Source organism: Conger conger, chromosome 10 (genome assembly GCF_963514075.1).
Source record: "Conger conger chromosome 10, fConCon1.1, whole genome shotgun sequence".
Taxonomy (NCBI): domain Eukaryota; kingdom Metazoa; phylum Chordata; class Actinopteri; order Anguilliformes; family Congridae; genus Conger; species Conger conger.
The window spans coordinates 7,142,033-7,169,432 of record NC_083769.1 but is presented as its reverse complement, the minus strand read 5'-3'; the positions used below and the strand labels follow the sequence as shown (position 1 = coordinate 7,169,432).

Genomic DNA, 27,400 nt, shown 5'->3' with positions numbered 1-27,400 from the left:
CAGAGGAGAATGGCCAGACTGGTCGAGGCTGACAGAAAGGTGACAGTGATGCAAATAACCACGCATTACAACTGTGGCATGCAGAGGAGCATCTCTGAACACATATTGCATCAAACCTCTAGGCGGATAGGCTACAGCAGCAGAAGACTTCAGTAAAAAGTCTAATAAATACCAAATAAAGTGCTCAATGAGTGTAGTTCAATAATGCCATAGTCTGTGGGGAGGGGGGATTTCCTTCGCTCTTTCAAAAAATGAAACCAGTCATTTGTGACAATTTTCTGCAAAAGTCAGTATCCATTAGGGAACATGCTGGACCTTTCATTCCAATCTCAGGCTCGTGTGTTTGTGGAAGAGTTGGAGTTTGCTGTTATGAAGTACGTTCCATTATTCTCATCATCGTCATTTTCATGTAGGCTTTTAGCACACAGAAGGCACTTTATGAGTGCATCTAAAAAGGCTTGAAGAACAGCACTGATCTTAGAAAATCAATTACTATGTTCCAGACATATCTGGGTCGATTGCAGGAGCAAGTGCAGGAACAAGCGTAAAAACCCTTTATCTATTAATTATTTTTATTTTAGTCCACAGAGACAAGATGCTAGTTATACCTGTAGCACAGCTAGTATAGTTAACCTGAGATAGGGAAGGCCGATGGCTGGTTAGCCATGCCTGAGTCAAACTGGTAGTTATGCTGAGAGTCAAGTTAGCAATTATCATAGGCAAGAAGAACCGATATGCTATCTGAAGAGGTGCATGTTGAGTGTGACAATTTGAGTTTAAAATGACAGGTGACTTGGCAGTCCACGACTTGGAAATATCCACAGTCTTTGGCATGAACTAATGTAGTTGTTAAATAACAAGTTAAATAACAAGTTAATTTGTACAGCTCTGTTAATGTCTTTGTACATCATTCATTCATGTTAACAGCTCCATTAGTTATTGCAAATTCATATTGGAATGAAAAAGTCAGTTAATATATTTGTTAATTGTTAACTAATTATAAGTTCATACTATGTAGAAATATGCAACAAAGCTGTTAACAAATGGATTAACTAATGAAAATTTAATTTCATGGGTCATTAGCTAATGCAACTACATTAGTTAATGCCAATTCATGAACCTTACTGTAAAGCTTGGCCAGAAAGTCTAATTTGGAACACCTTGTACTGTAACGTTAATATTTATCTTCGATAATATCTCCTTTCTTGTCATCTGTTTGACGTTAATCGTCATTTGGTTTTATGCAAACATTTTAGGTTGCTGTGTAGGACTAGCTCATACTAATTATGTAAGGTAAAACATAACAAGATTCCGATTCCACATAACAAATGTGGAATCGAACGGATGAAATACAAGTCAACAATATGATAAACAAAGCCTGGCTTGTAGCAAATCTTTTCTCCTCCGTCCAGCCAACGCAGATGTCAAGAGTTTGACCAGTCTTGTGGTGTGCCTACCGATTACTCCAAACCCACTTAACAGGGACTGTTGAGAAATTGCATCCTTTTCTGGGTGGTTTCCAACCACAGCAGAACCCACACTCTGGTCTTCCGAGGATTTAAATGTCAATTCCATATTTGTTCTTGGGAAAGGTAGATGTAGGGGAAAACTCTTGAGTATGAGTAAGTACAGTGTAGTCCGTTTGTTCTGTATGGACAGTTGGTACAATTTCTGTTCTGTTGGCTGTGTTGTCCAGCACAGTGGATTTGAAATTAAACAATGAATCCAAGGTTAAAGTGTAGACAGTCCCCTTTAATTTGAGGGTATGTACATCCATATCGGGTGATGAGCGGAGGAATCACATTTTTATACATAGTCCCCCCAATTTTAGGGGACCGAAAGTAATTGGACAGTTGGCTTCTCAGTCATTTCTGATTAGTCAGGTGTATTCAATTGCTTCCTTAGTGCAGTAAGCTTTCAGTATCGAGTCTTGATTCTAGGCTTTTGACTGCCTTTGGAGTCTGTTATTGGAGTTTTTCAATGAGGCCCATAGTTGACAGAGCTGGAAGCTGTTATACAAATGATAGAATTATTTAAATTCCAGTAGTGTCACTTTCAAATATTGCTACAGAGGTGGAAAGTCCAGCAGTAAGAAGGTTTCTTCCACCTTTGAACTCCAGCCAGCTGATTTCACTAATTAGTTCTACCTCCTGGCTGAAGAATTGTGCTAATTACAAAATCCAAGCGATTAGAATAAAATACTGCAGAGGACTTTTACTTTCTGAACCTGGCTTTTCCATCTCTGCATTTCAATACACAGACCTAGAGTCTCCTGCCTTCCTTGCAGTAGCGCCCGAGGTAAACTACCGACTCAACACCAAACCCAAAGTACCAGGGCCTAGTTTTTCCCTTCATAGCCTGCCTGGCTGCTCTGGGTGCGCTGAACTGGGGAAGGAGAACCAATGAAGTCAACCAGCCTGGGATCAGCACTCCTTGCATAATGTTAATAACATAAGGAGGAATTTCACACAGTGCAACTTGCCGAAGACTTCATCAACCACTTTCTCCCAGGTGGTCAGATTCTTTCAAAAAAATATATTATGCATACACCGGCACACATTTTATCCATGCACTATTTATGAAACACAACTGGGCATGAGTGTAGACAAAGCACTTGTCTACACTCACTCGCTATGCGAAGCTAATGCTTGTTATTCTCTCCCTGTTGGGCGAGAACGCAGATACAGCGCCGGACCTCGTCCGAACACTTTCCTCGGTGCTAAAAAGGGCTTTGAAATACAGCAGGGCCTTATTTGGCCCCCACGGTGCCATCTGAACGCCCTGCTGTAGCGGCAAGGGGGGGAACACGTGTTCCGACACGTGGGAACACGTGAACAAAAGAGGGGGGGGGGGGAAAGAAAAAAAGAAAAAAACCCCTGGGTGGCGATTGAGCTTCGGGTGAGACCAGCGAGTGTGGCAGGCAGCTATTTCTGGCCGGCGAGTCGAGGCTGCCAGCAGTATGTGTTGTTTCAGATAAGAACCGGGCTGACACTGCCAAGTCACAGCTTTGCTCGGGCTAAGACGGAGGAAGGAAAACGGCGGCGGAGACAAAGGAAACGCCGCGGCTCGCGCCCGCTCTCCAACGCCAGACTTATCACCGCCACCGCCGCTGGGATCCGGCCTCTGCCCGATAAAGATTTGTGGGAAGCGCGTGTATCAATCTACCGCAGGGCGGTTATGGGTTTGGCTTAACATGAAGAATTACTGTGGCAGCTTATTGCGGGCACCAGCCGTTGAATGGTGGCACTTAAGAGAACCACAGGACTCCAGTACTCCTGGAGTAGAATTGTTCTGGATTGTACATGGGAGGATTACATATTACCAAATACTATTGTACAGTAAGACGGGAGGGTGTGAATGGTTACTATTTTCTTGTAATCCTCTCGTGTGCATTTGTTGTTTATCAACATCTGCATATTTCATGCACATATTTACCTCTGGCATTCAGCCCCCCCAACGTGATATGTTAATGATTAGTTAATGGTATATACTGACTTCCAACATATTAACGATATGACAATGAATTATTCATGAATCATTTTCATGGTATGTTAATGATTAGTTTCTCATTAACAAATAGCTTATAAATAACTTATAACCAATTATTATAAAGCGTTCATCTCTACAAATGGGCCCGGAGAGCTGCAGGGTGTGTTGGCTTTCCTTGTAACACAATTGATTAATGAAAGCATCCATCCATCCATCCATTATCTGAACCCGCTTATCCTGATCAGGGTCGCAGGGGGGCTGGAGCCCATCCCAGCACACACAAAGTTAATTCGCCTCACCTGGTTCCTTGGGTCTGAATGGCAAAATATCACAAATACTGATATTACAAAAACCAAAGCCAGCACACCCTGTGGCTCTTCAGGACCACTGGTCTAAACACTTGGCAGCACGGTATGCTAAGTGCAAGTACCTAACAAAGCTATTGTTTGTAGCTCAATTCTGTGTCACCCTTTAGGGAGGCTGGCCATAGTTGCCATTGGCACAGCCTAGATTCACTACCATGTTACCATGGGGCACATCCACAAGCTAAAGCAGCACCATAGCAGGATGAGATAGGATGAGCCTCCCAGTAGCCACTAGCTTGCCTCAATTCATGGAAGACATCACAAGACCTGCTTGCATGTCCAGCCTGTCAAACTTGTCCACTGCAAGTCGTGTTTGAGAGGAAGGAATGTACAGGTTAGGTTTTTACTACTTGCTCGGGCTAAGTAATATGTGTAATATCCAGCTTGACCAGCTTGAAATTACATTACATTCATTACATGGCATTGGGCAGACGCTCTTATCCAGTGTGACATACAGCTGATTAGACTAAGCAGGAGACAATCCTTCCCTGGAGCAATGCAGGGTTAAGGGCCTTGCTCAAGGGCCCAACTGCTGTGCAAATCTTATTGTGGCTACACAGGGGATCGAACCACCAACCTTGTGGCTCCCAGTCATGTACTTTAACCACAACACTACAGGCCACCCTGGTACCAGCTGTTTCAAAGCATAGCTTGAGCTAGTCAAACCGTGTTGAGTATGGAGCTGGTCTGAACTGGTCAACCAGCTACCCGCTGTTTCAAAACCTAACTTGAGCTGGTCATACCATGTTGAGTATGAAGCCGGGTAAACAAGATATAGTGGTGTTTCACAGGTCTTGGACATCAGCATTTGTCATCCCAGTTTACTGGCATCAGCTGAATCCTCGTGCTAAATTTTCAAGAAGGGGTTCTTCCCTCCTTAGTAGGCTTAAGCGAAGGGTAATCCTTCAACACTGCAATTGGATAGATGAATATGAATTGGCGACGGTAGGCCCATCAGCAGACACCTGAGCGGTCGTGTTTGGGGACTGAATAGCTTTTCATTTCTTCTGCATTCCTCATTTAGATGGATATCAATTCATTTCCCCACCCAGCTGCTGCTGCTTCTCTACAGCTGCTTCCTAAATTTTGAGTTTTGTGAGGGAATAGCATTCGCTGGTGGGGTTTTGATATCGTTTAAAATGGGCTCCCTGTGTAAACTGGGTCCCTGTTGAGATTTCTTCCCGATGGAGTTTTCTTGTTTTTCTCAATGTTTGTGTGTTTTTTGTTTTTTCTTCTTCTTACCACCGAGGAGTTTTACCTCACTGACTATTTTTAGAGGTTCAGGAATTGGTCTTTCCGATTTCTCCTGTTTTTCTCTTTTCCTGTAAAACATCTTTGTGTCAAACAGATGCTTGCTGGCGTGCTGCAGGGCAGGTCGATGTGGGTCAGAGAAAATGGCTGACCCTGTTGCTCTGCCCCACCCCATTAGTATACTGCCTGACACTGGCCGTTTGCTGAATGATTCTGGGCCTCCCGCTGTGTTCTGCTCAACGATCAATGTTCAGTGTCCGAGTGAAAGCCTGTCAATCACAGATCGTCATGGCGACGGAGACGGGGGCCCAAATTCAATTGCAAAAACAAGTTCAAAAACCTGCTGGGAGAGAAAGAGAGAGAGCAAGAAAGTGCAAGCGAGTGCAAGAGGGAGTGAGAGGGAAAACAAGATCAAGAAAAAGATACGAAGAGACAATGTGAGAGATGGATAAAAATAGAGATGATGGAGAGATATGCAGAGGGAAAGAGAATCGGCGAGCGCTCTTAGCTGCTTAAGATAGAAACGACTGCGCGGCCTGTTTATCTCCGCTGCTGATGTGTTTGCAGAAGTAATGGTGTGGCTGGCATGAGAATAACCCCGGTATCGTTTATCAGCCGTACGGCACAGACGGACGCGGCTCTCCCTCCTGCAGCTGTGGCCTGCTGCTCCTCCAGAGCCTGGATTAGAGGGGGTTACAGGATAAGGACACTGTCTCCGTCTCCGTGCGATCGTCACGTTCTTCTGCGAAAAACGAACCGTCTGAACGGCTCATAAACGCCCGCGCTCCCTCCTCCTCCTCCTCCTCCTCCTCCTCCTCCTCGTGCCCTCTTTCAGAGCGACCGTCAGCGTTAACGTTCCATCTCCCTACCCCCCCACACACCACACAGTCATAAACACAGGAGATTATACATTTTAATCGTATGCGTGTCCCAGGAAGATGTTCCCAAGGACGTTCGTGCCCTTGCCTTCACGTGCGCCTGAAGATACGATCATCCCCAGCGTCCGTGCCGCAGCATGCGGTTAAGAGAACAACCACTGTTCACCACCGCCAGGGACGAGGGAAAGAGCCGGGGCGTTAGTGTGCACTTGATTGCAGGCAGAATGTCCTTCCGTTCTGTGAACCTGCCGCTGTTTCACATCTAACCACAGACAACGATAGCACGTTAGCAGGAAAGTCGTGCTAATAATAATGATGGACTGCATTTATCTGGCACCTTTTGCCACATGGTCTTGGAGTACTTTAAAGGCCCACACGCATACTTTCCATGTGTTTTGATTTGTGTTCCATACTGATTCGAGTAAAACTTTGGGAGAAGTATGCATATTTTGGGGTATAACTGTGTTTTTTCCAAGCTGTTTGTAAAATGATTTCCCACGTGACATGACGTGCTGTATGTTTTTGCAGAATGCTAACACAGAGAGCTGACCGCAGAGGCAGAGGGGTTAGAGACTTTTCAAGAAACCTACGTCACTGCTCTTTGAGAAACTTTTGTGGCCGTTTTAGACACTAAATCCAGAAAGAGAAGGCTGATGCGTGTGGGCCTTTAAAGTGAAGGGAGCGGTGGATGAACCATCACCATTTTGTACCAGGACACTCACCACACATTTTACATTTACATTTTAGTCATTTGGCAGACGCTTTTAATCCAAAGCGACTTACAAGTGCATAGGTTCTACCACAAGTCAAAGCATCACATCCAGAACTAGAAAAATACACCTGGACTGCTGTTCTTAACATATAGTCGTCATCATAAGTGCAATTTTTTTTTTTTTTTTTTTTTTTTTTTTGGGGGGGGGGGGGGGGTTAGACAGGGATAGGGGTATCAGAAGGGGGGGGCGGGGTAAATCAGGAGGGGGGACTAAGGTAGAGTTTGAAGAGGTGTGTTTTGAGTCTGCGTCGAAATAGGGGGAGGGATTCTGCTGTCCTGACAGTGGTAGGCAAGTCATTCCACCACTGAGGAACCAGAACGGAAAACAGGCGTGAACGTGCAGCTCGACCGCCAGGTGCCCGTAGAGAGGGAATCGTAAGGCGACCAGAGCTGGCAGACCGGAGTGGTCTAGCTGGGGAGTAGGGAGTGATCAGGGATTGTATGTAATGTGGGGCAGTCCCCTTAGCAGCCTGAAATGCCAACACTAGGGCCTTGAATCGGATGCGTGCGGCAATAGGAAGCCAGTGGAGGCCAATGAGAAGCACATCAGATACCTTACTGTCTGATTGCCCACCATCTACAAAAAATGTCTATATTCATTTTAAATCCCGAGGGTTGTAGTGTCTCCAAGGTATATACAGTATGTTTTAACTTTCCCCCCTAATAAGTAGGCTCTCTATATCCCTCTAGCAGGTTCCTTAAAGACATTGCAAAGTTGTGGGTCTGTGTTGATCACTAGCCAGTGAAGATTTTCAAATAATTTGCTTAGGAGTAAAGCTAGGAGCAAGGAAGCATGAAAGTATGTAAGTCACTCTTCCTAAGACTTTCATGCTTATTTCTAGTGATGCAGATCCACTTTTTATGGTACCTTGTTTGCCCTAACCTGTGACATTACATTAATTTGAAAATCGCTATTCTCCCAAAATCTTGTGGGTCCTTGTATAGTCTGCAGTTGTGGCTATACTTATGAACAGCCAGACCTGTTATTTTAAAATGAGTAGCTTGGAATGAGTTTGCATTAAAAAAGGGACACCTGTCAGTCTTCTTTCGATATAGATAAGTGGCCAGCCCCTTGCCTTCTCTTTTTGCGAGAATGCCAAGGAAACTGATTTCCCTAGGGTCACAATGAGTTTCAGATGATCGTGACATCCGTTCAGATATGCATGGAATTCCATTAAGGCACTTTCAGGGCCTGAGAAAACATCATCCACAAATCTTTGCCGCAACCTGATGTATTTAAAGAAAGGAGGTCACTGGGGTTAACACTGCCCCCTACTGGCTGACTGAAGGCCCATTCACACCAAGAACTATAACTATAACAATGTGAGCATCCGCACTGCTGAACAATAACGTTCTGGAAGTAGTCTCTCAGCTATGTCATCTTCCATTTTTCTTGTGACGCCCTGTAAAATCGGTGGTAATTTTATTGGCTGTCAGTGTTTATCATTCATGCAGCTCGATAAAAACGCTTTGATCCCAACGATATCGTTGGTCACGGTTGTTGTCGTTATTGTTGTGGTGTGGAACAATTTTTAAAATGACATTTATAGTTATTACTATAGCACTTACTGCTATTGAAGCGATTTGATTGGTAACTCTGGTCTCTCTTCTTCAGGATAGCGCCACCATGCAGTTCTGTGCAAACAAGTTGGACAAGAAGGACTTCTTTGGGAAGTCAGACCCCTTCATGGTGTTCTACAGGAGCAACGAGGATGGAACGTGAGTTTCATATTTTCACTTTATACCTGGCCAATGGTGAGAGATGTTACTAAAATCCAATTCTAACAACACAGCCTTTGCTTGTATTGAAAAATGTAGAATAAATCAGGAACACCATACTATGATTTTGCATGTAATACTGATAACACAGTAATACTGTAATATCATGTAATATCATTTTATGGCAAGTCAGACATTTTTTGTTTAAATAATATGTGGCGGCACGGATGGTGCAGTGGGTAGCACTGCCGCCTCACAGCAAGGAGGTCCTGGGTTCGAATCCCCGTCGGCCGGGCCTCTCTGTGTGGTGTTTGCATGTTCTCCCCGTGTTCACGTGGGTTTCCTCCCACAGTCCAAAGACATGTCCTTTTTAATGGATATGATTTATCTAGATTTATGTAAATAACTGCAAAAGAGTGCAGTGAACTCTGTGGCTTTTCTCTCATTCCCTTCCTTGTCACCTACAAGACAATTAACGAAGCATGTATTTGTAGTGGTACGGATTATTGCTTAATTTGGCCTGCATCTGTGGTGTTATGCTATTACCAAAAGTTTAATTTGCTTGATTAACTCCTTCCTACCTAGGGCAATATAGGCTAATTCTATTTTCTCTTATGTCAAACAAAGCTCTATCTCTCTTTTATTAGCGAATGAGACAAGTTGTGACTGGAATTACTGGTGACCGTTGACTGAAATTTCATTTCTGTCTTGAGCAGTAATACTTCCTTTGTTCAAGTCATGTAAATGTAGAAAAATTGGTGTAATCATTGCAAAGATAACACTTTTTCGCTTTGCATATAAATTACCAAATTATTTCCAAAACTTGAACTGTAAATGTCTGTTTCAAGTGAGCACTGCTTATTTTCAGTTTGCTTCCATGTCCCAAATGCCCAAATTAAATAGTGGCCTGTAAGACATGTGCTTAAGTGTGTTCCTGAGTGTGTCCTTCTTATGAGCCAAGCGTTCCTTTGCCGATTTGGATCACCTGTGTCAGAGTTAAGCGATTGTATCTCATGTGGAAATGAGCACTTCTGGGATGCACATAAGTCGCACATAACTGGGAGTGCATAAAAAGTAATTAAACTCCTCGAGTAAGATTCATGCCAAATGCGGATTACCTGCTTAAATAAAGGTTAAATTAAAACTAAATTAAAGCTATAAAAGAGAGAGGATTTACAGGATCAAGTGGACAGTTGCATTTAATCAGGACATCTTTTCGAGCAAAGTCAGTTTTGTGGTTGCTATACACTCTTACAAACAAAATGGTTTCTGAAAGGAACCCTGTGATTCCAGAGAAGAATCAAATCTAGTACAAGGGTTCTTTTTCGGACAAATTTGTTTTTTTCTGGGAGCTTTAACCCTTTCCACTCTACCCCTAGAGCAGGGGTCGGCAACTCTGGTCCTGGAGAGCCGCAGGGTGTGCTGGCTTTTGTCGTTACTCAGCACTTAATTGATTGATTAAAGCAGTGGATTACACAGTTAACTCGCCTCACCTGGTTTCTTGGGTATGAATCAGTTGCTGGTATTAAGGCGAAAACAAAAACCAGCACACCCTGCGGCTCTCCAGGACCAGGATTGCCGACCCCTGCCCTAGAGGGTAATTTCCACCTATTTTATACTATATTCTATAAAAGGGAGGGAGGGAGTCCACAAAGATCGGTTTCCGGGGCATGGAGTGGAGGAGGGTTGTCGTGGAATTAAATAGTATGCACAATCCGGCTAATGGGAAGCACCCTATGTCTTTTATTCTATTTGTGGCGAGGTTGGGGTTGTAAACTATGAGCGTGGCCAGGAGGAGGCTGAAGTTTTATTACACTGTTTTGCAAATAGGAGGCTGATAAGCATCTAAGCTTCTGTTCTTGCAAGTGGAGAGTCTTTTTAACAATCTGGCGTCGCCGTTTTGCAGTTTTATTATGTCAGTTTTATGTATGGTATAAATATGAACGATGATTTGAGACGTCGGCGACTGAACCACAAGGGGGCAAAGTGGATATGGCTAACACTTCACACATATGATAGAGGGTTCCACAAAGAACTAAAAACGGGTTAGTATACAATATGAAGACGAGAGTCTGAGAGTCTAGCTGGTGCGGTTGAAACACGCTTGGAGCTGTAGAAAGGGGCTATCGTGTGACGTTTGGTGAGCATCCTGTTGGCTCCGGCCTTGCTGCACGGTTTTCTCCCCTGTTTGCGCCGTGCTTGTGTACCAGGAGACATACAGAGAAACCACAGGGGTCCTGCTGTGCGTCATTATGTTAGCAGATGAGAGAAGAGTCACAGCGGGCTATGTGTGGAGCCTATTCTCTTTGAGGTAAGGGCCACATGAGAGGGAGTAGATTGTTCCAGAAGCTTACCTTCTGGGGCTTCCGGGCCTGGCTTTGATCCGAAGGACACTGCGCTCCGAGCACACGTTGGGGGCTTAAATATTGGGGTTCCTGGTGTTTACAGTAAAATGCATTATGTCACCACTTAATCACAGTGACCTGTAATGCAATGTCTTCCATCCCACAAGAGCTCATATAGTCCTTTCAGATCTTCCTTCGGAACTTTAAAGCTTGGTTTGGTCAAGCAGATCTGATGATTCTACCTCTGGATACTGGAAGTAAAGGCCTGGATTAGCAAGGGTTGACGGCACATATGAAATTTAAGCAATCCGGCTAAGACAGACAGGGACATTATTGACGCTTTGAAGAACATTGCATTTTGACAGTTGATTCAGCTCTGAATTTTTTGGTTTGGAATCAGAGCTCAGATACCAAGATACTGGCGGCTACTAAGCTCCTTTCTCCCTTCTACAGTATTTTCTACTGTAATATAGCACCGGAAGTACCTTCCATTTGAAGGAAAGCAGGAGTTCTGTATCTGGGGATTGTGTAAAGGATCTGTTGTGGCAGGTGGCACAGTGCCTTTCACATCGCCCTGCGTGTAAGGACAGCGATGGGGCCAGGGAAGTGATGTTTAGCGTGAACACTCAGAGTGTGTTCTGTCACTGTCACCAAGCCTTCAGCACAGAGCTCTAAATGAGTCAAAGAGTAGGAAATGGAGGAGTGGAAGAAAATAAGACTTTTTTTCTCACCTGTCGCAATTGTATCACAGCAACCCTCTGACTGTATCATAGCAACGCTCTGGCTGTTTCACAACAACGCTCTGACTATCATAGCAACCCTCTGGCTGTTTCACAACAACGCTCTGACTATCATAGCAAGCCTCTGACTGTATCACGGCAACATTCTGACAGTATCAAACCTCTGACTCTATCACAGAAAGGCACGGACTGTACTACAACAACCCTCCAAATGTGTCATCGCTCCACAGTCTGTATAACAGCAACCCTCTGACTGTATCACAGCAACATTCTGACTGTATCAGAACAATTCTCCATCAATCCACCAGCACTATCACAGCAACCAGCCAACAGTAGGGCAGCAACACAAACTGCCAGGGAGTCGACGAGCGAACAAATCAATCCGCTGCCCAGCATAGTCCCACAAAATATAAATGCTAATAAAATACAGTGTTACAGCACTATCTGCTACATGCTCACACTTTCCCTGTGGGAAACCGTCGTGAGGCCTGATGTTAAAAACATCACCTTTCGCCCTGTCTGTGTGCGTCCTGGTGTGAACACGGCATGTTTACTAATAACGCTTAGCAACGCTTCGCCCCCGTTGGCGACAGGTTTCAATCTTCTCGCCCACATTGCATAATACCTCCATTTGGGATAGACACAGTTCGATATTCATGTTGGGGCCGCTTTCTTTCGCACGGGGCTGCCGCTTTGCTCTCCCTCTCTCCGCCGTGTTAACACTGCATCAGCGTTATGAATATTTAATGTTGTCCGCAGTTAGCCCTGTATGATCCTTCCCTGGTAACTCTGCGTAGACAGCGCTCTCTGCACAGCTCAGCAGTCAGACTCCGTGTCCAGCCGATCGGAGGGTTTTTGGTCATTTGCGCTCGTACTGATTTGACCCCGGAGAAAGGACAGGTCCCCCACGGCTGCACTGGAGGGAGAGAACGGCCGGGGGTCGCGCTGGCTGAGATGGAGGTGGAAAGGTTACGTTGTGCTGTGTATCAGGCCGGCCGGAAATCATTTCTGAATTTGAAATGTTAATCCCTGGACAGCATGTAGATGGTTTCTTTCTTGTTTGATTGTAGATTTTGATTAGAACTTCAACAAGATTTGTTGAAAATTCTCAAATGTCATTTTTGAAGAGTTACGGAAGAGTTACATTTGACATGTATCTGTGTGTGTGTGTGTGTGTATGTATGTGCATGTGTGTGAATGCTTGTGCGTGTGCGCATACGCGGACATGTATGTGTGTGTGTTTGTGTGTGCACAAGTGTGTGTGCTTGTGAGTGTGTACGTGTATATGTGTGTGTGTATGTGCATATGTGTGTGGGTGTGCACATGTATGTGTATGTGCATGTATATGTGTGTGCTTGTGGGTGTATGTGTATGTGTGTGGGTGTGCACAAGTGTGTGTGTATGCGTGTGTGCTTGTGGATATGTGTGTGTGTGTGTGTGTGTGTGTATGTGTATGTGTGTGGGTGTGCACGTGTATGTGTGTGTGTGTGTGTGTCTGGCTATGGACAGTAATCATTCCCCCCAGTGTGTGTGTCTGGCTGTGGACAGTAATGGTTCTCCCCTGTGTGTGTGTGTGTGTGTGTGTGTGTGGGTGTGCACATGTATGTGTGTGTGTGTGTGTGTGTGTGTCTGGCTGTGGACAGTAATCGTCCCCCCTGTGTGTGTTTCTCTCTGTGAGCAGTAATGGTTCCCCCTGTGTATGTGTTTCTCTCTGTGAGCAGGTTCACTATCTGCCATAAGACGGAGGTGGTGAAGAACACCCTGAACCCTGTGTGGCAGGCCTTCTCCATCCCTGTCCGAGCGCTCTGCAACGGAGACTACGACAGGTACGCTTCACCTGTCCTCCCTCTGACCACAGGCCCCTAACACTGACCCCACAAACACACACTGACCCCACAAACCCTAACACTGACCCCCACAATCACACACTGATGCCCGCAAACACACACTGACCCCCACAAACACATACTGACCCCATAAACCCTAAAACTGACCCCTACAAACACTTACTGACCCCACAAACCCTAACACTGACCCCACAGACATACATACTGACCCCACAAACACACACTGACCCCACAAACCCTATCACTGACTCCACAATCACACACTGACCCCCACACGCACACACTGATCCCCACAAATGCACACTAACCCCCACAAACCCTAACACTACCACACTCAAACACACACACTGTAATGTATGCTCAGCGACATCCCTGTACTTCTGCCCATCAGGGGAACGCAGTAATGGTTTGTGACCAGAGCAGGCTAGCTTTATTGGACCGCTATTGATTGGTCACAGTGCTACTTCTGACTCGAGCAGATTGTAGACTCTCCCTGCCTCGCCATCGATTTGTGTGGAGAACAATGGCTTCCCTGATAAACTGCTGATTTGCCGCCCCGTGCAGAGTCTGTAATCTCAGGCCCTGGGAGCGGCTCGATCTTGATAAGCGCTGTTTTCCTGCTGCAGGGAACACGAACACGCGAGACAGCGCGAACGCGAGGGAACCAGGTAAAATTAGCGAAAACGCTATCTTATCTGCGCCGTTTCATCCGGCCGTGGGCTCCAGTAACAAGTGCGGCCTGGTTGTGGGAGCCAGGTGGAAAACAATTAAGAGGTGTTTAGTTTGCAGCTTGCAATCTTGGTACTAGGGCGATTGATGGAACACCTCCAACCGGTCTTGAAATCCGACACCCCTGCCACATGTGTCCACTCCACTACCTCGAGGCTCCTGGCTTGCCCTCCCCCCGCCCTCCGCCCCCCCTGCATGGTCGCTTCTCCTTGTGCCGGTCTCTCCTGGCTGCACGGTGATGGAACAAACTTCCCCAAAGCGATCAGGACAACAGAGTCATTGGCTACACCCCGATACGGACTGCCCTGCTGAAAAATTCCATCTTAAACCTGCTTCAGCTGGTCAACCTGGTTTAAGCTGCGCTGCCAACACCCACCAGCTTACTCGACCAGCTTGACCAGCTTTGTCCAGCAAGAGACCAGCTTTGACCAGCCATGACCATCTAGAAGCATCAAAAACACAGCATGAACCCTCTTCAACAAGCTTCGAATGATCTTAGCTGGAATTCTCAACAGGGTGAAGACACACTTACTTCCCCTGCCCATAACACTCCCTCCTTTTGTACTAGTTTAGGCTGGCGGTATTTCTTATTATTTTAGGTTTGATTGTTTATAATTCATGGTATTCTTTTTAGGGCTTGCTGTGTAGCCTGTATGAATTTAACATTCCTCCTTTGGTTCTCAGTTATATTTGACAGTTGCAAATTTACTCTCTTGTCTGGGAATGTTGTTAGCCAGGTCTGGTCCGAATACTCATTTAAATAATGCAAATATAAAGATGAGCGTACTTCTGTTTCTCCTGTATCTTAAGTCACTCTTGAAAACACCATCTGATAAATGAATGTAATGCAAAGCAAAACATTATTTTGCGATGGCATGTCTAAATGTAACCTGGGGATTGCGACCCCATGGCAATAGCTAATACCTACGTAGCTGCATTTACGAGTTTGTGCTATTAAGCGATAGTAACCATGAATGTGAAAAGGTTGCTTATTGCACTTCAAAACATGTGGCAAGATTGTTTTTAAACAAGCCCAAAAAACATCAACCTACCCTGTATAAATAATGCTTAATAAATAAATAATACATAAATAAGCAGACTTTGTATCCACCCCTGAACCCACTGCCGCCCATTGGGTGATAAACCTCCCTGTGAGGAGCACTGTGGAGCCCCTGAGGAAGCGCGGAGAACGCTTGTCCAGACGGGCGCGCGAGGTACAAACTGTCAGGAATCATCTTCCTGTCACGTCCAATCAGGGCCGAGGGGCCTCCGCCCGTCCCGGTGCGGCGCCGCGCCGCTCCCCGCTAACGTGCTAACGTACTAACGCGATGTGACAGGCGGGACTCCCGGCGTGCTCGCGGACGGCGCGCAACATAAACACGCCGTAACGCATAACAGCTTCCGCAACGAGCCGTCCCGTTCCCGCGGCCCTCTCCCTCCGTCTCCGAGGCCCCCTTAACCAATCAGCATGCGACGGCTCCGAACCCGCCCCCCCCGGCGCCGACCTGCGTTTCCCGTGTCCTGAGATCAGTCAGTATCGATGCGTCAAGCGCCCACCGCTTCCGCCAGTCAGTCGTTTGGCATTAAACTGAGGGCCAGACGCCGCTGAGGGCCTCCCCCCTGACCCTGGCCTCGTCTCAGAGTTCACCGCCCAGCCCGGGGGATTCGGCGGGGCGCTACCGTGCCCGTGGACCGGGAGAAGAACTGAAGAGGAAAAACACCGGCGAACATCGGGTCGGTCCAGTGCTTACTGGATAAGTACACAGCTACTTGTGTAATTATTAGGCGACTACTTTGATTTCAGTGGTAAGTACTATGAAACAAAGTCAGTAAGTACCAGATGTAAGCACTATGTAAATACAGTACGTTTTACAGCCCGTTTCATAGCACTTACCTCTGAAAACAAAATAGTTACCTAATAAGTACCTGGTATTTACCCAAGAAGTACTATGTAATTAATGTGCAGTAAAATAAAGCGATACTGAAGGGTTCTCTCTGTATCATTTTTTCTCTCTCTCTCTGTCTCTCTATCACTCCTTCTCTCTGTCTCTCTATCACTCCCTCTCTCTGACTCTATCACTCTGTCTATCACTCCCTCTCTCTGTCTATCACTCCCTCTCTCTGTCTCTATCACTCTGTCTATCACTCCCTCTCTCTGTCTCTATCACTTTCTCTCTCTGTCTCTCTATCACTCCCTCTCTCTGTCTCTATCACTCCCTCTCTCTGTCTCTCTATCACTCCCTCTCTGTCTCTCTATCACTCCCTCTCTCTGTCTCTCTATCACTCCCTCTCTCTGTCTCTATCACTCCCTCTCTCTGTCTCTCTATCACTCCCTCTCTCTGTCTCTATCACTTTGTCTATCACTCCCTCTCTCTGTCTCTCTATCACTCCCTCTCTCTGTCTCTATCACTCCCTCTCTCTGTCTCTATCACTCTGTCTATCACTCCCTCTCTCTGTCTCTATCACTCCCTCTCTCTGTCTCTCTATCACTACCTCTCTCTGTACCTCGCTCCCTCCCCCTTGATTTTCCTCTTCATTTCTCAATTTCTCGCATTTTCTTTCAGTCTCTATTTCTGTTTTTTCAATCTCCCTGTTATTCTCTTCCTCTGTCGAGCAGCATCTGACAGGCTGCAGACCGAGCAGAGAAACAGAGGAAAAACACCCACAAACTTCCAGACGAAAGCAGGGTCCTCCCTGTATCCTCCTTTTATCTTTCTCTCTCTCCCCCTCTCTCTCTCCCTCTCAATGTTTCTTCCTTTCAATCTCCATTTTCCTTTTTTCAATCCCCCTCTTCCTCTCTATCTCTATCTCTCACTCCCCCCCCCCCCATCTGTCTCTCCTTCCCTCTTTGCGTACTACACAGCTGTGTTGGCCTGTCTCTGGTTGACGGTTAAATAGCTGTTGCTAATTCAGGCCTTTCCTGAGAGGGTGTCTGAAGGTGGTTGCCAGTTCCCACCACCCCATTGACTCTCGCAGTGTGGAATTATAGGTCAGCGCCCTGCCGTTCCATTAGCACGCCAGTCAGCGCCGTCCCGCTTTCTATTTCGGGTTGGGAACGCGCGTCGCAGATGCGCTCCGGTTTGATTAAGGTTCCAGCCACTCAGATTCCTCAATCCCTCCTCCTTTCCCCTTTATCTTTGTGTCTGTTTCTAAATTCTCCGGCCTTACGTTTGCCCCCCCCACTACCCAACATGCTGTTTTCTTGCTGTGCCCGGTTGCCTTGGTTACAAACAGCCGTAGAACAGCGGTTGTTTATGCCTTCTGCCAGTACAACATTGGCAGAGTTGGAGGATATAACGCCTCATCTCAATCCCAAATCTTATTTAGATAGAGGCCAATTGTTTATACTAAATGTTCCATTGATAAACTACTTAAAATAAATGCAGTTAAGAGGTTGTTTGTATGTTGTGTGGGAGTCTACTCTTACTACTAAGGCCCTGAGTAGCACTCATGCAGTGTGGGTGTGAAAAACTGTTTCTGACAGACCTGTTAGCTCAGATGCTTAGCAACGATTGATGTAACTTCCTGCTTTCAGGCACACGCATGCACTCAGTGACCACTTTATTAGGTAGACCTGTAATTAGCCAATCATGTGGCAGCAACTAAATGCATTAAAGCATGCAGATGAGGTTCAGCTGTTTTTGAGACCAAATGTCACAAAAATGTGATTTAAGTGACCATGGAATGATTGTTGGTGCCAGACAGGGTGGTTTGAGTATCTCAGTACCTGCTGATCTCCAAGGATTTTCACACACAACAGTCTCTAGAGTTTGTAGAGAATGGTGGGAAAAACAAAAAACATCCAGTGAGCAGCAGTTCTGTGGGAAAAAACACCGTGTTAATGAGAGGTCTGAGGAGAAGGGCTAGAATGGTCAAAGCTGAAGGGAAGGTGACAGTAACACAAATAAGCACACATTACAACAGTGGTATGCAGAAGAGCATCTCTGAACACACAACGCATCAAACCTCCAAGTGAATAGGCTACAGCAGCAGAAGACTTAATTAGTCTAAAAAAGAATACCTAATAAAGTATAGAGTGTATACTAGGGTTGCCAGATGCCTGGTTTTCCACTGGAATATCTTTTCAAATTATTTATTAGGGCCAGTTTGTGGTATAATTATTCAGTCCAAACTATATAAATGTCTGGTCTGAATAATTGATTGAAATTTGACCATTAGTTTGCAATTAATTTCTTTCATCTCCACTCGCAATCGGATCCATCAAACGCAACCCCCCCCACCATCCCCTCGATCCACAATCAATTCCAGCAGCCCCCCCCTCCCATCCCCAATCAACCCCCTGGGTCAGCCAACGCAAACTTTCATGTGCGATGGAGCAGACACTATTAATGGTGACGTGTGGTTGTTTATGTTTGTGTGTGTGTGTGTGTGTGTGTGCATGTGTATGTTTGTGTGTGTATGTGTATGTGTATGTGTATGTGTATGTGCGTGTGCATGTGTGTATCTGTGTGTATGTTTGTGTGTGTGTGCGCGTGTGTATGTTTGTGTGTGTGTGCGTGTGTGTGTGCTTGTGTGTGTGTGTATGTGTGTATGTGCGTGTGTGTGCATTTTTATGTGTGTGTGCATGGCTGTGTGTGCATGTATGTTTGTGTGTGTATGTTTATGTGTATGTACAAGTGTGTGCGTGTGTGTATGTGTGTGTGTGTATGTGTATATGTGTGTGTATGTGTGTATGTGTGTGTGTATGTGCATGTGCATGTGCATGTGCATGTGCATGTGCATGTGCATGTGCGTGCGTGTGCGTGTGTGTATGTGTGTGTATGTGTGTGCGTGTCTGTGTATGTGTGTGTTTGTGTATATGTGTGTATGTGTGTATGTGTGTGTGTGTGTGTATGTGTGTCTGAGTGTGCGTGCATGCGTGCGTGCGTGTGTGCGTGTGCGTACTGTATACCATACTGACAGGAGCCTCAGGGAGAGGTCTCAAATCCCCAAACTCCCCCACCATCTGCTCCCACTCTTTCCCCCTCTCTCCCGTCTCCGTCTCCATCTCCACTAACAGTGCAGGCGGGCCTGGCTTTACACTGGGGATGCCAACGCATAGCTTTGAAGGAGTATGTCATAAAAGTTCTGATCATAACGAGCCTCTCCGCAAAGCAAACTCTTTTTTTTTTTTTTTTACTTCCTTCTTTAGTTTCTGATGCATCTGACCTAGTTTGCCCTTAAATCGACAGCATAAACTCACAACATTCGCTCTGTCAAACCTTGGCTATTCATATAGCTAAGGTTTCATTTCTATCGTACATAATTATTTTATGCAAATCTTAAATCTACTTTATGCCAGGCTGTCTAGTGCTTCATGATTTATACACCTTCGTTAGACTTTGGCTGCTTTTAAAGGAATAATTCACTGACACGGTATTTGTACTAGATGCAGAACATAACAAACTCCCGGGGGAAGATTAATGGTGTACTGTATAAGGAAAAATATAAAATGTAGACAAATTATGCTTGATGACATAGTTTAAAACTCCTGTTTAATACTGTATGTATTGGAATTCATGGTCTTGCCAGTTTGTCTTCATTTTTTACTTTCAAAATCATGTCATAGTCATATCCACTCAGTGAGCACTTTATTAGGTATTTGTTAGACTTATTGGTCTTCTGCTGCTGAAGCCTATTCACTTACAGGTTTGACGCATTGTGTGTTCAGAGATGCTCTTCTGCATACCACTGTTGTAATGTGTGGTTATTTGCATCACAGTCGCCTTCCTGTCAGCTTTGAACAGTCTGGCCCTTCTCCACTGACCTCTCTCATTAACAAGTCATTTCTGTCTGCAGAACTGCTGCTCACTGGATGTTTTTTGTTTTTCACACCATTCTCTGCAAACACAAGTGGTGTGAAAATCCCAGGAGATCAGCAGTTTCTGAGATAGTCAAACCACCCTGTCTGGCAGCAACAAGCACTCCATGGTCAAAGTCACTTAGATCACATTTCGCTGAACCTCTTGACCACATCTGCATGTTTTAATGCATTTTGATGCAGCCACATGATTGGCTGATTAGAAACAAGCTGGTGCACAGGTCTACCTAATAAAGAGCTCACTGAGTGTACATACGTGGGCTCTTGTCAGTCAAGCAGATAGGCGTGTTCCCAACTTATGAACTCTATCTTGAAATACTGTGCACATGCTAATTTCCATGTTTCCCAAGTCTTTAATGCCTTCAAAAATGTTTTGGGAATCGTATCTCAATGCTGGAACATGTGTTGTTGTTGCTTCTATCTGTTGTGGTAGCTTTATATTCCAAGAAATACGTTTTTGATCAAATGTTTTTTCTAGATTCTGACACACTCAACAAGGCTGTCCTTCTTTGAGTTCTGTTTACTCTGCAGGGCGATGCAACTTGAGAACTTATCAAAGATTTACTGAAGCATCTGCGGAGGCTGACTTACTTATTTGAACCAAAAAGCTATTTTTTTCTCCCCTGGAGTGCAGGGTCTTTTGATTTGGTCAACCATGCAAGTGATTGAAAGTATGGAGTCCATCATACCTCACTCTCATTATATCATCGTGTTATTTCGGGGCTTCCAATCCCTGGTCCCAGAAGCACACAGTTTTCAATTAGCTGACTTCTCAGTTATGTATGCAAATGAAGTGCTACTGAGCTGCTAATTGGACCCTGGTTTGGGTTTGGCACCGCGTAACAGAGGTCCACAGGTACCAGTGGCTGGGATTGAGTAAAATGTGAAGCTGTTTGTGTGAGTTACTTACATACACTTGAGAATTTAGTGAAAATTGCTAATACAGATTATTGACTAACAGTAATTAGTTGTTCAGTGAGGCCGTGTATAATTCATTGATTCAGTTTTGCTGTCCCAGTTTCATTAAAGGGACACGTTCAAACAGATGCACCCCCAAAAATACTTTTAAACATATTTTTCTAGTATTTTAATAAAATGCAGTCAAACCTTTCATTTCCGGGCTCCAAAGTGTTTATTTTCAATTCCTGCTGAATGTATCAGTGATCCATACATTAATTGAGACATTGAGCTGAAGTGCTGACTCATTGCGGTCATTAAAGATACCCTAGGAAATTATGAATGAGTAAGTATCGTGTGTTAAGTACTGCGTCCTACTCAAATTCCCTACCCAGCTCTCTCAATCAAGCTACCTAATTATCCTCCACCACGGTTACTTACACAGTCAAAGAAATTCCCTACATGCTTTGATTCCCCCAGTTGGCCATCCCTGAAAATTAGTTTGGAGTTCTCTTTTAATCTCCCGGGTAAATAAAGACAAATCAATTATTTGCGTAAAATAAACCAATATATATTTTATCGATAATTAAATCATCACTTTTCAAACATCCTAGAAACGTAACTTCTTTTCAGTGCGCAACCGATGTGTCTTGATGAAGTGTCTTTCTCAAGTGGTCAGTGGGTCTACTGTCGTAGAAGTCATTGACTCCTGCTCCTGTGAGTTTTTAATGGGTTCTACTCTAATGGGTTCTAATGGATGTTTCGTGCTTCAGGGCCCAATGACCAGTTAGGACACGTCTCTTCTTTCGCCGAATGAGAGTAAATCTTTCAAATGGCAAAAGGTCACATTGCAAATAATCAACTGGCTGTAAGTGAATTGAGCCCAAAGGAAAGTGGAGTTTGAAGGAAGTCAGCTGGTGGGATATGTAGGGCACCACTAGGAGAAGGTTCAGCTCGGCTCACATTCTGAAGCGTTCTCTGTCCATCTGTCTTGCAGGACGATCAAGGTGGAGGTGTACGACTGGGACCGCGATGGCAGGTGAGGCGTGAGAAGATTCATAAAGAGGAGGAGGAGGAGGAGGAGGAGGGTGGGTGTGAGGGTTATGGAGGTGGCGGCTTGTTGGGCCCAGCTATGCCAGCATGACCAAGCTGGTCATAAACCTGGTCTAGCTGGGTATGGCCTGGTCAACCAGTGCTGGTAGCCTGTCTGAGCTCTGGTAACTGGTCAACCAGCTATCAACTGTTACAAAACATAGTGTGAGCTGGTCAAACCATGTTGAGCTGGGAGCTGGTCTGAACTGGTCAACCAGGTACCAGCTGTTTTAAAACATAGCTTTAGGTTTTCTTTTCAGCTGGGTGGGTGTGTTTGGAGATGGGCAGGAAAGGGTTGTGAATTTGAAGATGAAGATGTGAATGGAACACCACGAGAAGCATTTGTGGTCGGGTTTTATAAGATCCACCTGTTTTTAAACAAAAGTTTGGATGACTGTTTGTATTTTATTCCGTTTGGAATGCTTAAATCCCATCCTCTGTGAATTTGGCACGGACTAGACGTTCATCCTTCATTCAGACTCTGCTTCTTTTTCCTCTGCCGTCCACCTGTTGAGTTCCCTGCTGAAATAAAAACAGCTCAAGCTAGGTTTTGAAACAGCTGGTACCTGGTTGACCACTTCCTTGAGCGATGCCATGGCTAAATATGTACAGTGCATCCGGAAAGTATTCACAGCACTTCACTTTTCCCACATTTTGTTATGTCACAGCCTTATTCCAAAATGGAATAAATTCATTTTTTTCCTCAAAATTCTACACACAACACACCATAATGACAACATGAAAGAAGTTTTTTTGAAATTTTACTAAATTTATAAAAAATAGAAAACTAAGAAATCACATGTACATAAGTATTCACAGCCTTTGCCATGAAGCTCAAAATTGAGCTCAGGTGCATCCTGTTTCCACTGATCAACCTTGAGATGTTTCTACAGCTTAGTTGGAGTCCACTTGTGGTAAATTCAGTTGATTGGACATGATTTGGAAAGGCACACACCTGTCTATATAAGGTCCCACAGTTGACAGTGCATGTCGGAGCACAAACCAAGCAGGAAGTCAAAGGAGTTGTCTGTAGACCTCTGAGACAGGATTGTCTCGAGGCACAAATCTGGGGACGGGTACAGAAAAATTTCTGCTGCTTTATAGGTCCCAATGAGCACAGTGGCCTCCCATCATCCGTAAATGGAAGAAGTTTGGAACCACCAGGACTCTTCCTAGAGCTGTCCGCCCGTCTAAACTGAGCAATCGGGGGAGAAGGGCCTTAGTCAGGGAGGTGACGAAGAACCCGATGGTCACTCTATCAGAGCTCCAGCGTTCCTCTGTGGAGAGCGGAGAACCTTCCAGAAGGACCACCATCTCTGCAGCAATCCACCAATCAGGCCTGTATGATAGAGTGGCCAGACGGAAGCCACTCCTTAGTAAAAGGCACATGGCAGTCTGCCTGGAGTTTGCCAAAAGGCACCTGAAGGACTCTCAGACCATGAGAAACAAAATTCTCTGGTCTGATGAGACAAAGATTGAACTCTTTGGCGTGAATGGCAGGCGTCATGTTTGGAGGAAACCAGGCACCGACGGTTCATCTTTCAGCAGGACAACGACCCTAAGCACACAGCCAAGATATCAAAGGAGTGGCTTCAGAACAACTCTGTGAATGTCCTTGAGTGGCCCAGCCAGAGCCCAGACTTGAATCCGATTGAACATCTCTGGAGAGATCTGAAAATGGCTGTGCACCAACGCTCCCCATCCAACCTGATGGAGCTTGAGAGGTGCTGCAAAGAGGAATGGGCGAAACTGCCCAAAGATAGGTGTGCCAAGCTTGTGGCATCATATTCAAAAAGACTTGAAGCTGTAATTGCTGCCAAAGGTGCATCAACAAAGTATTGAGCAAAGGCTGTGAATACTTATGTACATGTGATTTCTTAGTTTTTTTTTTTTTATAAATTTGCAAAAATTTCAAAAAAACTTATTTCATGTTGTCATTATGGGGTGTTGTGTGTAGAATTTTGAGGGAAAAAATGAATTTATTCAATTTTGGAATAAGGCTGTAACATAACAAAATGTGGGAAAAGTGAAGGTGAATACTTTCCGGATGCACTGTATTACCTCACTGGCACGGTCAGGATTAAATGTTGGCCATTGGTGCATGCCACCGTGGATTATGGTTGAGACTGTTCTTTCGTACAGTGGTATGTGACAGTGGACATTCTGTACTGTTATTTGTGTGTCATTTTGTGTGTTTTCCCCTTTCAGCCACGATTTTATCGGGGAGTTCACCACGAGTTACCGAGAGCTGGCTCGAGGGCAGAGCCAGTTCAATGTGTACGAGGTGAGTGTGAATAGGTTTAGGGAGTATAAACTAGTTCAGTGTGTATGAGGTGAGTGTGAATAGGGTTAGGGAGTATAAACTAGTTCAGTGTGTATGAGGTGAGTGTGAATAGGGTTAGGGAGTATAAACTAGTTCAGTGTGTATGAGGTGAGTGTGAATTGGGTTATGGGGTATACATTAGTTCAATGTGTACAACGTGAGTGTGAATTGGTTTAGGGAGTATAAACTAGTTCAATGTGTAAGAGGTGAGTATGAATAGGGTTAGAGGGTATAAACTAGTTCAATGTGTACCAATTGAGTGTGAATAGAATTAGGGTACTGGTTCTGGGGACGTGGAACGTCACCTCTCTGGTGGGGAAGGAACCGGTGCTAGTGCGGGAGGCGGAGCGGTACCAACTAGATATAGTTGGGCTCACCTCCACGCACAGTACTGAGGGGCTGGACTCTGCTCTTTTCTGGAGTTGCTCAAGGTGAGAGGCGCCGGGCGGGTGTGGGGATATTCACAAGCCACCGGCTGAGCGCCACTGTGTTGGAGTTCCACCCGGGGAACGAGAGGGTCGCCTCTCTGCGACTACGTGTAGCTGGGGGGAAGGCTCTGACTGTCATTTGTGCTTATGCACCAAATGGCAGTTCAGAGTATCCGGCCTTCTTGGAGTCACTGGGCGGCATCCTGGAAAGGGTGCCACCCGGAGACTCCATAGTTCTGCTGGGCGACTTCAACGCTCACGTGGGCAATGACGGAGAAACCTGGAGGGCGGTGATTGGGAGGAACGGCCTGCCTGATCTAAACCCAAGCGATGTTTTGTTATTGGACTTCTGTGCTGGTCATGGATTGTCGATAACAAACACCATGTTCGAGCATAGGGTAGCTCATAAGTGTACTTGGTACCAGAGCACCTTAGGCCAAAGATCGATGATCGACTTTGTGGTCGTATCATCAGACCTGCGGCCGTATGTCTTGGACACTCGGGTGAAGAGAGGAGCAGAGCTGTCAACTGATCACCACCTGGTGGTGAGTTGGAGCAAGTGGCCGGGGAGGCTGCCTGACAGACCCGGTAAACCCAAACGTGTAGTGAGGGTGAACTGGGAACGTCTGGCGGAGGCCCCTGTTCGCGAGGTCTTCAACTCCCACCTCCGGAAGAACTTCTCACGCATCCCGGGGGAAGCTGGGGACATGGAGTCCGAGTGGGCCATGTTCAAAGCCTCCATTGCAGAGGCGGCAAGCAGGAGCTGTGGCCAGAAGGTCATCGGTGCCTGTCGGGGCGGCAACCCAAGAACCCGCTGGTGGACACCAGCGGTGAGGGAGGGCGTCAAGCTGAAGAAGGAGGCCTTTCGTGCTTGGCTGGCCCGGGGGTCCCCTGAAGCAGCAGACAGGTACCGGGTGGCCAGAAGGGCTGCAGCTTCGGCGGTCGCTGAAGCAAAAACCCGGGTATGGGAGGAGTTCAGGGAGGCTATGGAGAAGGACTTTCGGTTGGCCTCGAGGAAGTTCTGGCAAACCATCTGACGACTCAGAAAGGGAAAGCAGGGCTTGTCTCAGGCTGTTTTCAGCAGGGGAGGAGAACTGCTGACCCGGACTGGGGATATTGTCGAGAGGTGGAAAGAGCACTTCGAGGAGCTCCTGAACCCGAACAACACGTCCTCTGTGGAAGAGGCAGAGCCTGAAGACTCGGGGGAATCTGCACCTATATCCCTGGCGGAAGTTGCTGAGGTAGTCAAAAAGCTCCTCAGTGGCAAGTCACCGGGTGTGGATGAGATTCGCCCTGAGATGCTGAAGGCTCTGGACATTGTTGGGCTGTCTTGGTTGACACGCCTCTTCAGTGTCGCGTGGAGGTCGGGGACAGTACCTGTAGAGTGGCAGACCGGGGTGGTGGTCCCCATTTTCAAGAAGGGGGACCGGAGGGTGTGCTCCAATTACCGGGGTATCACACTCCTCAGCCTCCCTGGGAAAGCTTACTCTAGGGTACTGGAAAGGAGGCTCCGACTGACGGTCGAACCTCGGATTCAGGAGGAGCAATGTGGCTTCCGTCCTGGCCGTGGAACAGTGGACCAGCTCTTTACCTTGGCAGGGTTGCTGGCAGGGTCATGGGAGTTTGCCCATCCAGTCCACATGTGCTTTGTGGACTTGGAGAAGGCTTTCGACCGTGTCCCCCGGGGAACCCTGTGGGGTGTACTGCGGGAGTATAGGGTACCGGGGCCGTTGTTACGAGCCATCAGGTCCCTGTATAACCAAAGTGAGAGCTGTGTCCGCATTCTCGGCACAAAGTCAAGCACGTTTCCGGTGGGTGTTGGACTCCGCCAAGGTTGCCCCTTGTCACCGGTCCTGTTTGTGGTATTCATGGACAGGATCTCAAGGCGCAGCCGAGGTGAGGAGAGTGTCCGGTTTGGTGACCTCAGAATCGCATCTCTGCTTTTTGCGGATGATGTGTTTCTGCTGGCTTCATCGGACCGTGACCTTCAGCACGCACTGGAGTGGTTTGCAGCCGAGTGTGAAGCGGCCGGGATGAGAGTCAGCACCTCCAAGTCCGAGGCCATGGTTCTCTGCCGGAAAACGGTGGATTGCTCCCTCCGGGTTGGGAACGAGTCTTTGCCCCAAGTGAAGGAGTTCAAGTATCTCGGGGTCTTGTTCACGAGTGAGGGTAGAAGGGAGCGTGAGATCGACAGGCGGATCGGTGCAGCGTCAGCAGTAATGCGGGCGTTGCACCGGACCGTTGTGGTGAAGAAGGAGCTGAGTCGGAAGGCGAAGCTCTCGATTTACTGGTCGATCTACGTCCCAACCCTCACCTATGGTCACGAGCTTTGGGTAGTGACCCAAAGAACGAGATCGCGTATGCAAGCGGCCGAAATGAGCTTCCTCCGTAGGGTGGCCGGGCTCAGCCTTAGAGATAGGGTGAGGAGCTCGGACATCCGGAGGGAGCTCGGAGTAGAGCCGCTGCTCCTTCGCGTCGAAAGGAGCCAATTGAGGTGGTTCGGGCATCTGATCAGGATGTCTCCTGGGCGCCTCCCTTTGGAGGTTTTCCGGGCTCGTCCAACTGGGCAGAGACCCCGAGGGAGACCCAGAGCTCGCTGGAGAGATTATATATCTCTCCTGGCCAGGGAACGCCTCGGGATCCCCCAGGAGGAGCTAGAATGCGTTGCTGGGGAGAGGGACGCCTGGAATACCCGGCTTTGCCT

At 46.4% G+C, this 27,400-nt stretch overlaps 1 protein-coding gene across 3 annotated transcripts in view; it reads left to right on the top strand.

The window, feature by feature from the left end:
- The window catches only part of cpne5a (copine Va), a 188,974-nt gene that overhangs the window by 110,699 nt on the left and 50,875 nt on the right, over positions 1-27,400 (top strand). For all 3 annotated transcript variants that reach the window (XM_061257277.1, XM_061257278.1, XM_061257280.1), the window contains 4 exons: positions 8,371-8,474; positions 13,281-13,385; positions 21,851-21,892; positions 24,154-24,229. In XM_061257277.1, coding sequence (XP_061113261.1) covers positions 8,371-8,474; positions 13,281-13,385; positions 21,851-21,892; positions 24,154-24,229 — 327 coding nt within the window. The remainder of the gene's footprint in view (positions 1-8,370; positions 8,475-13,280; positions 13,386-21,850; positions 21,893-24,153; positions 24,230-27,400) is intronic.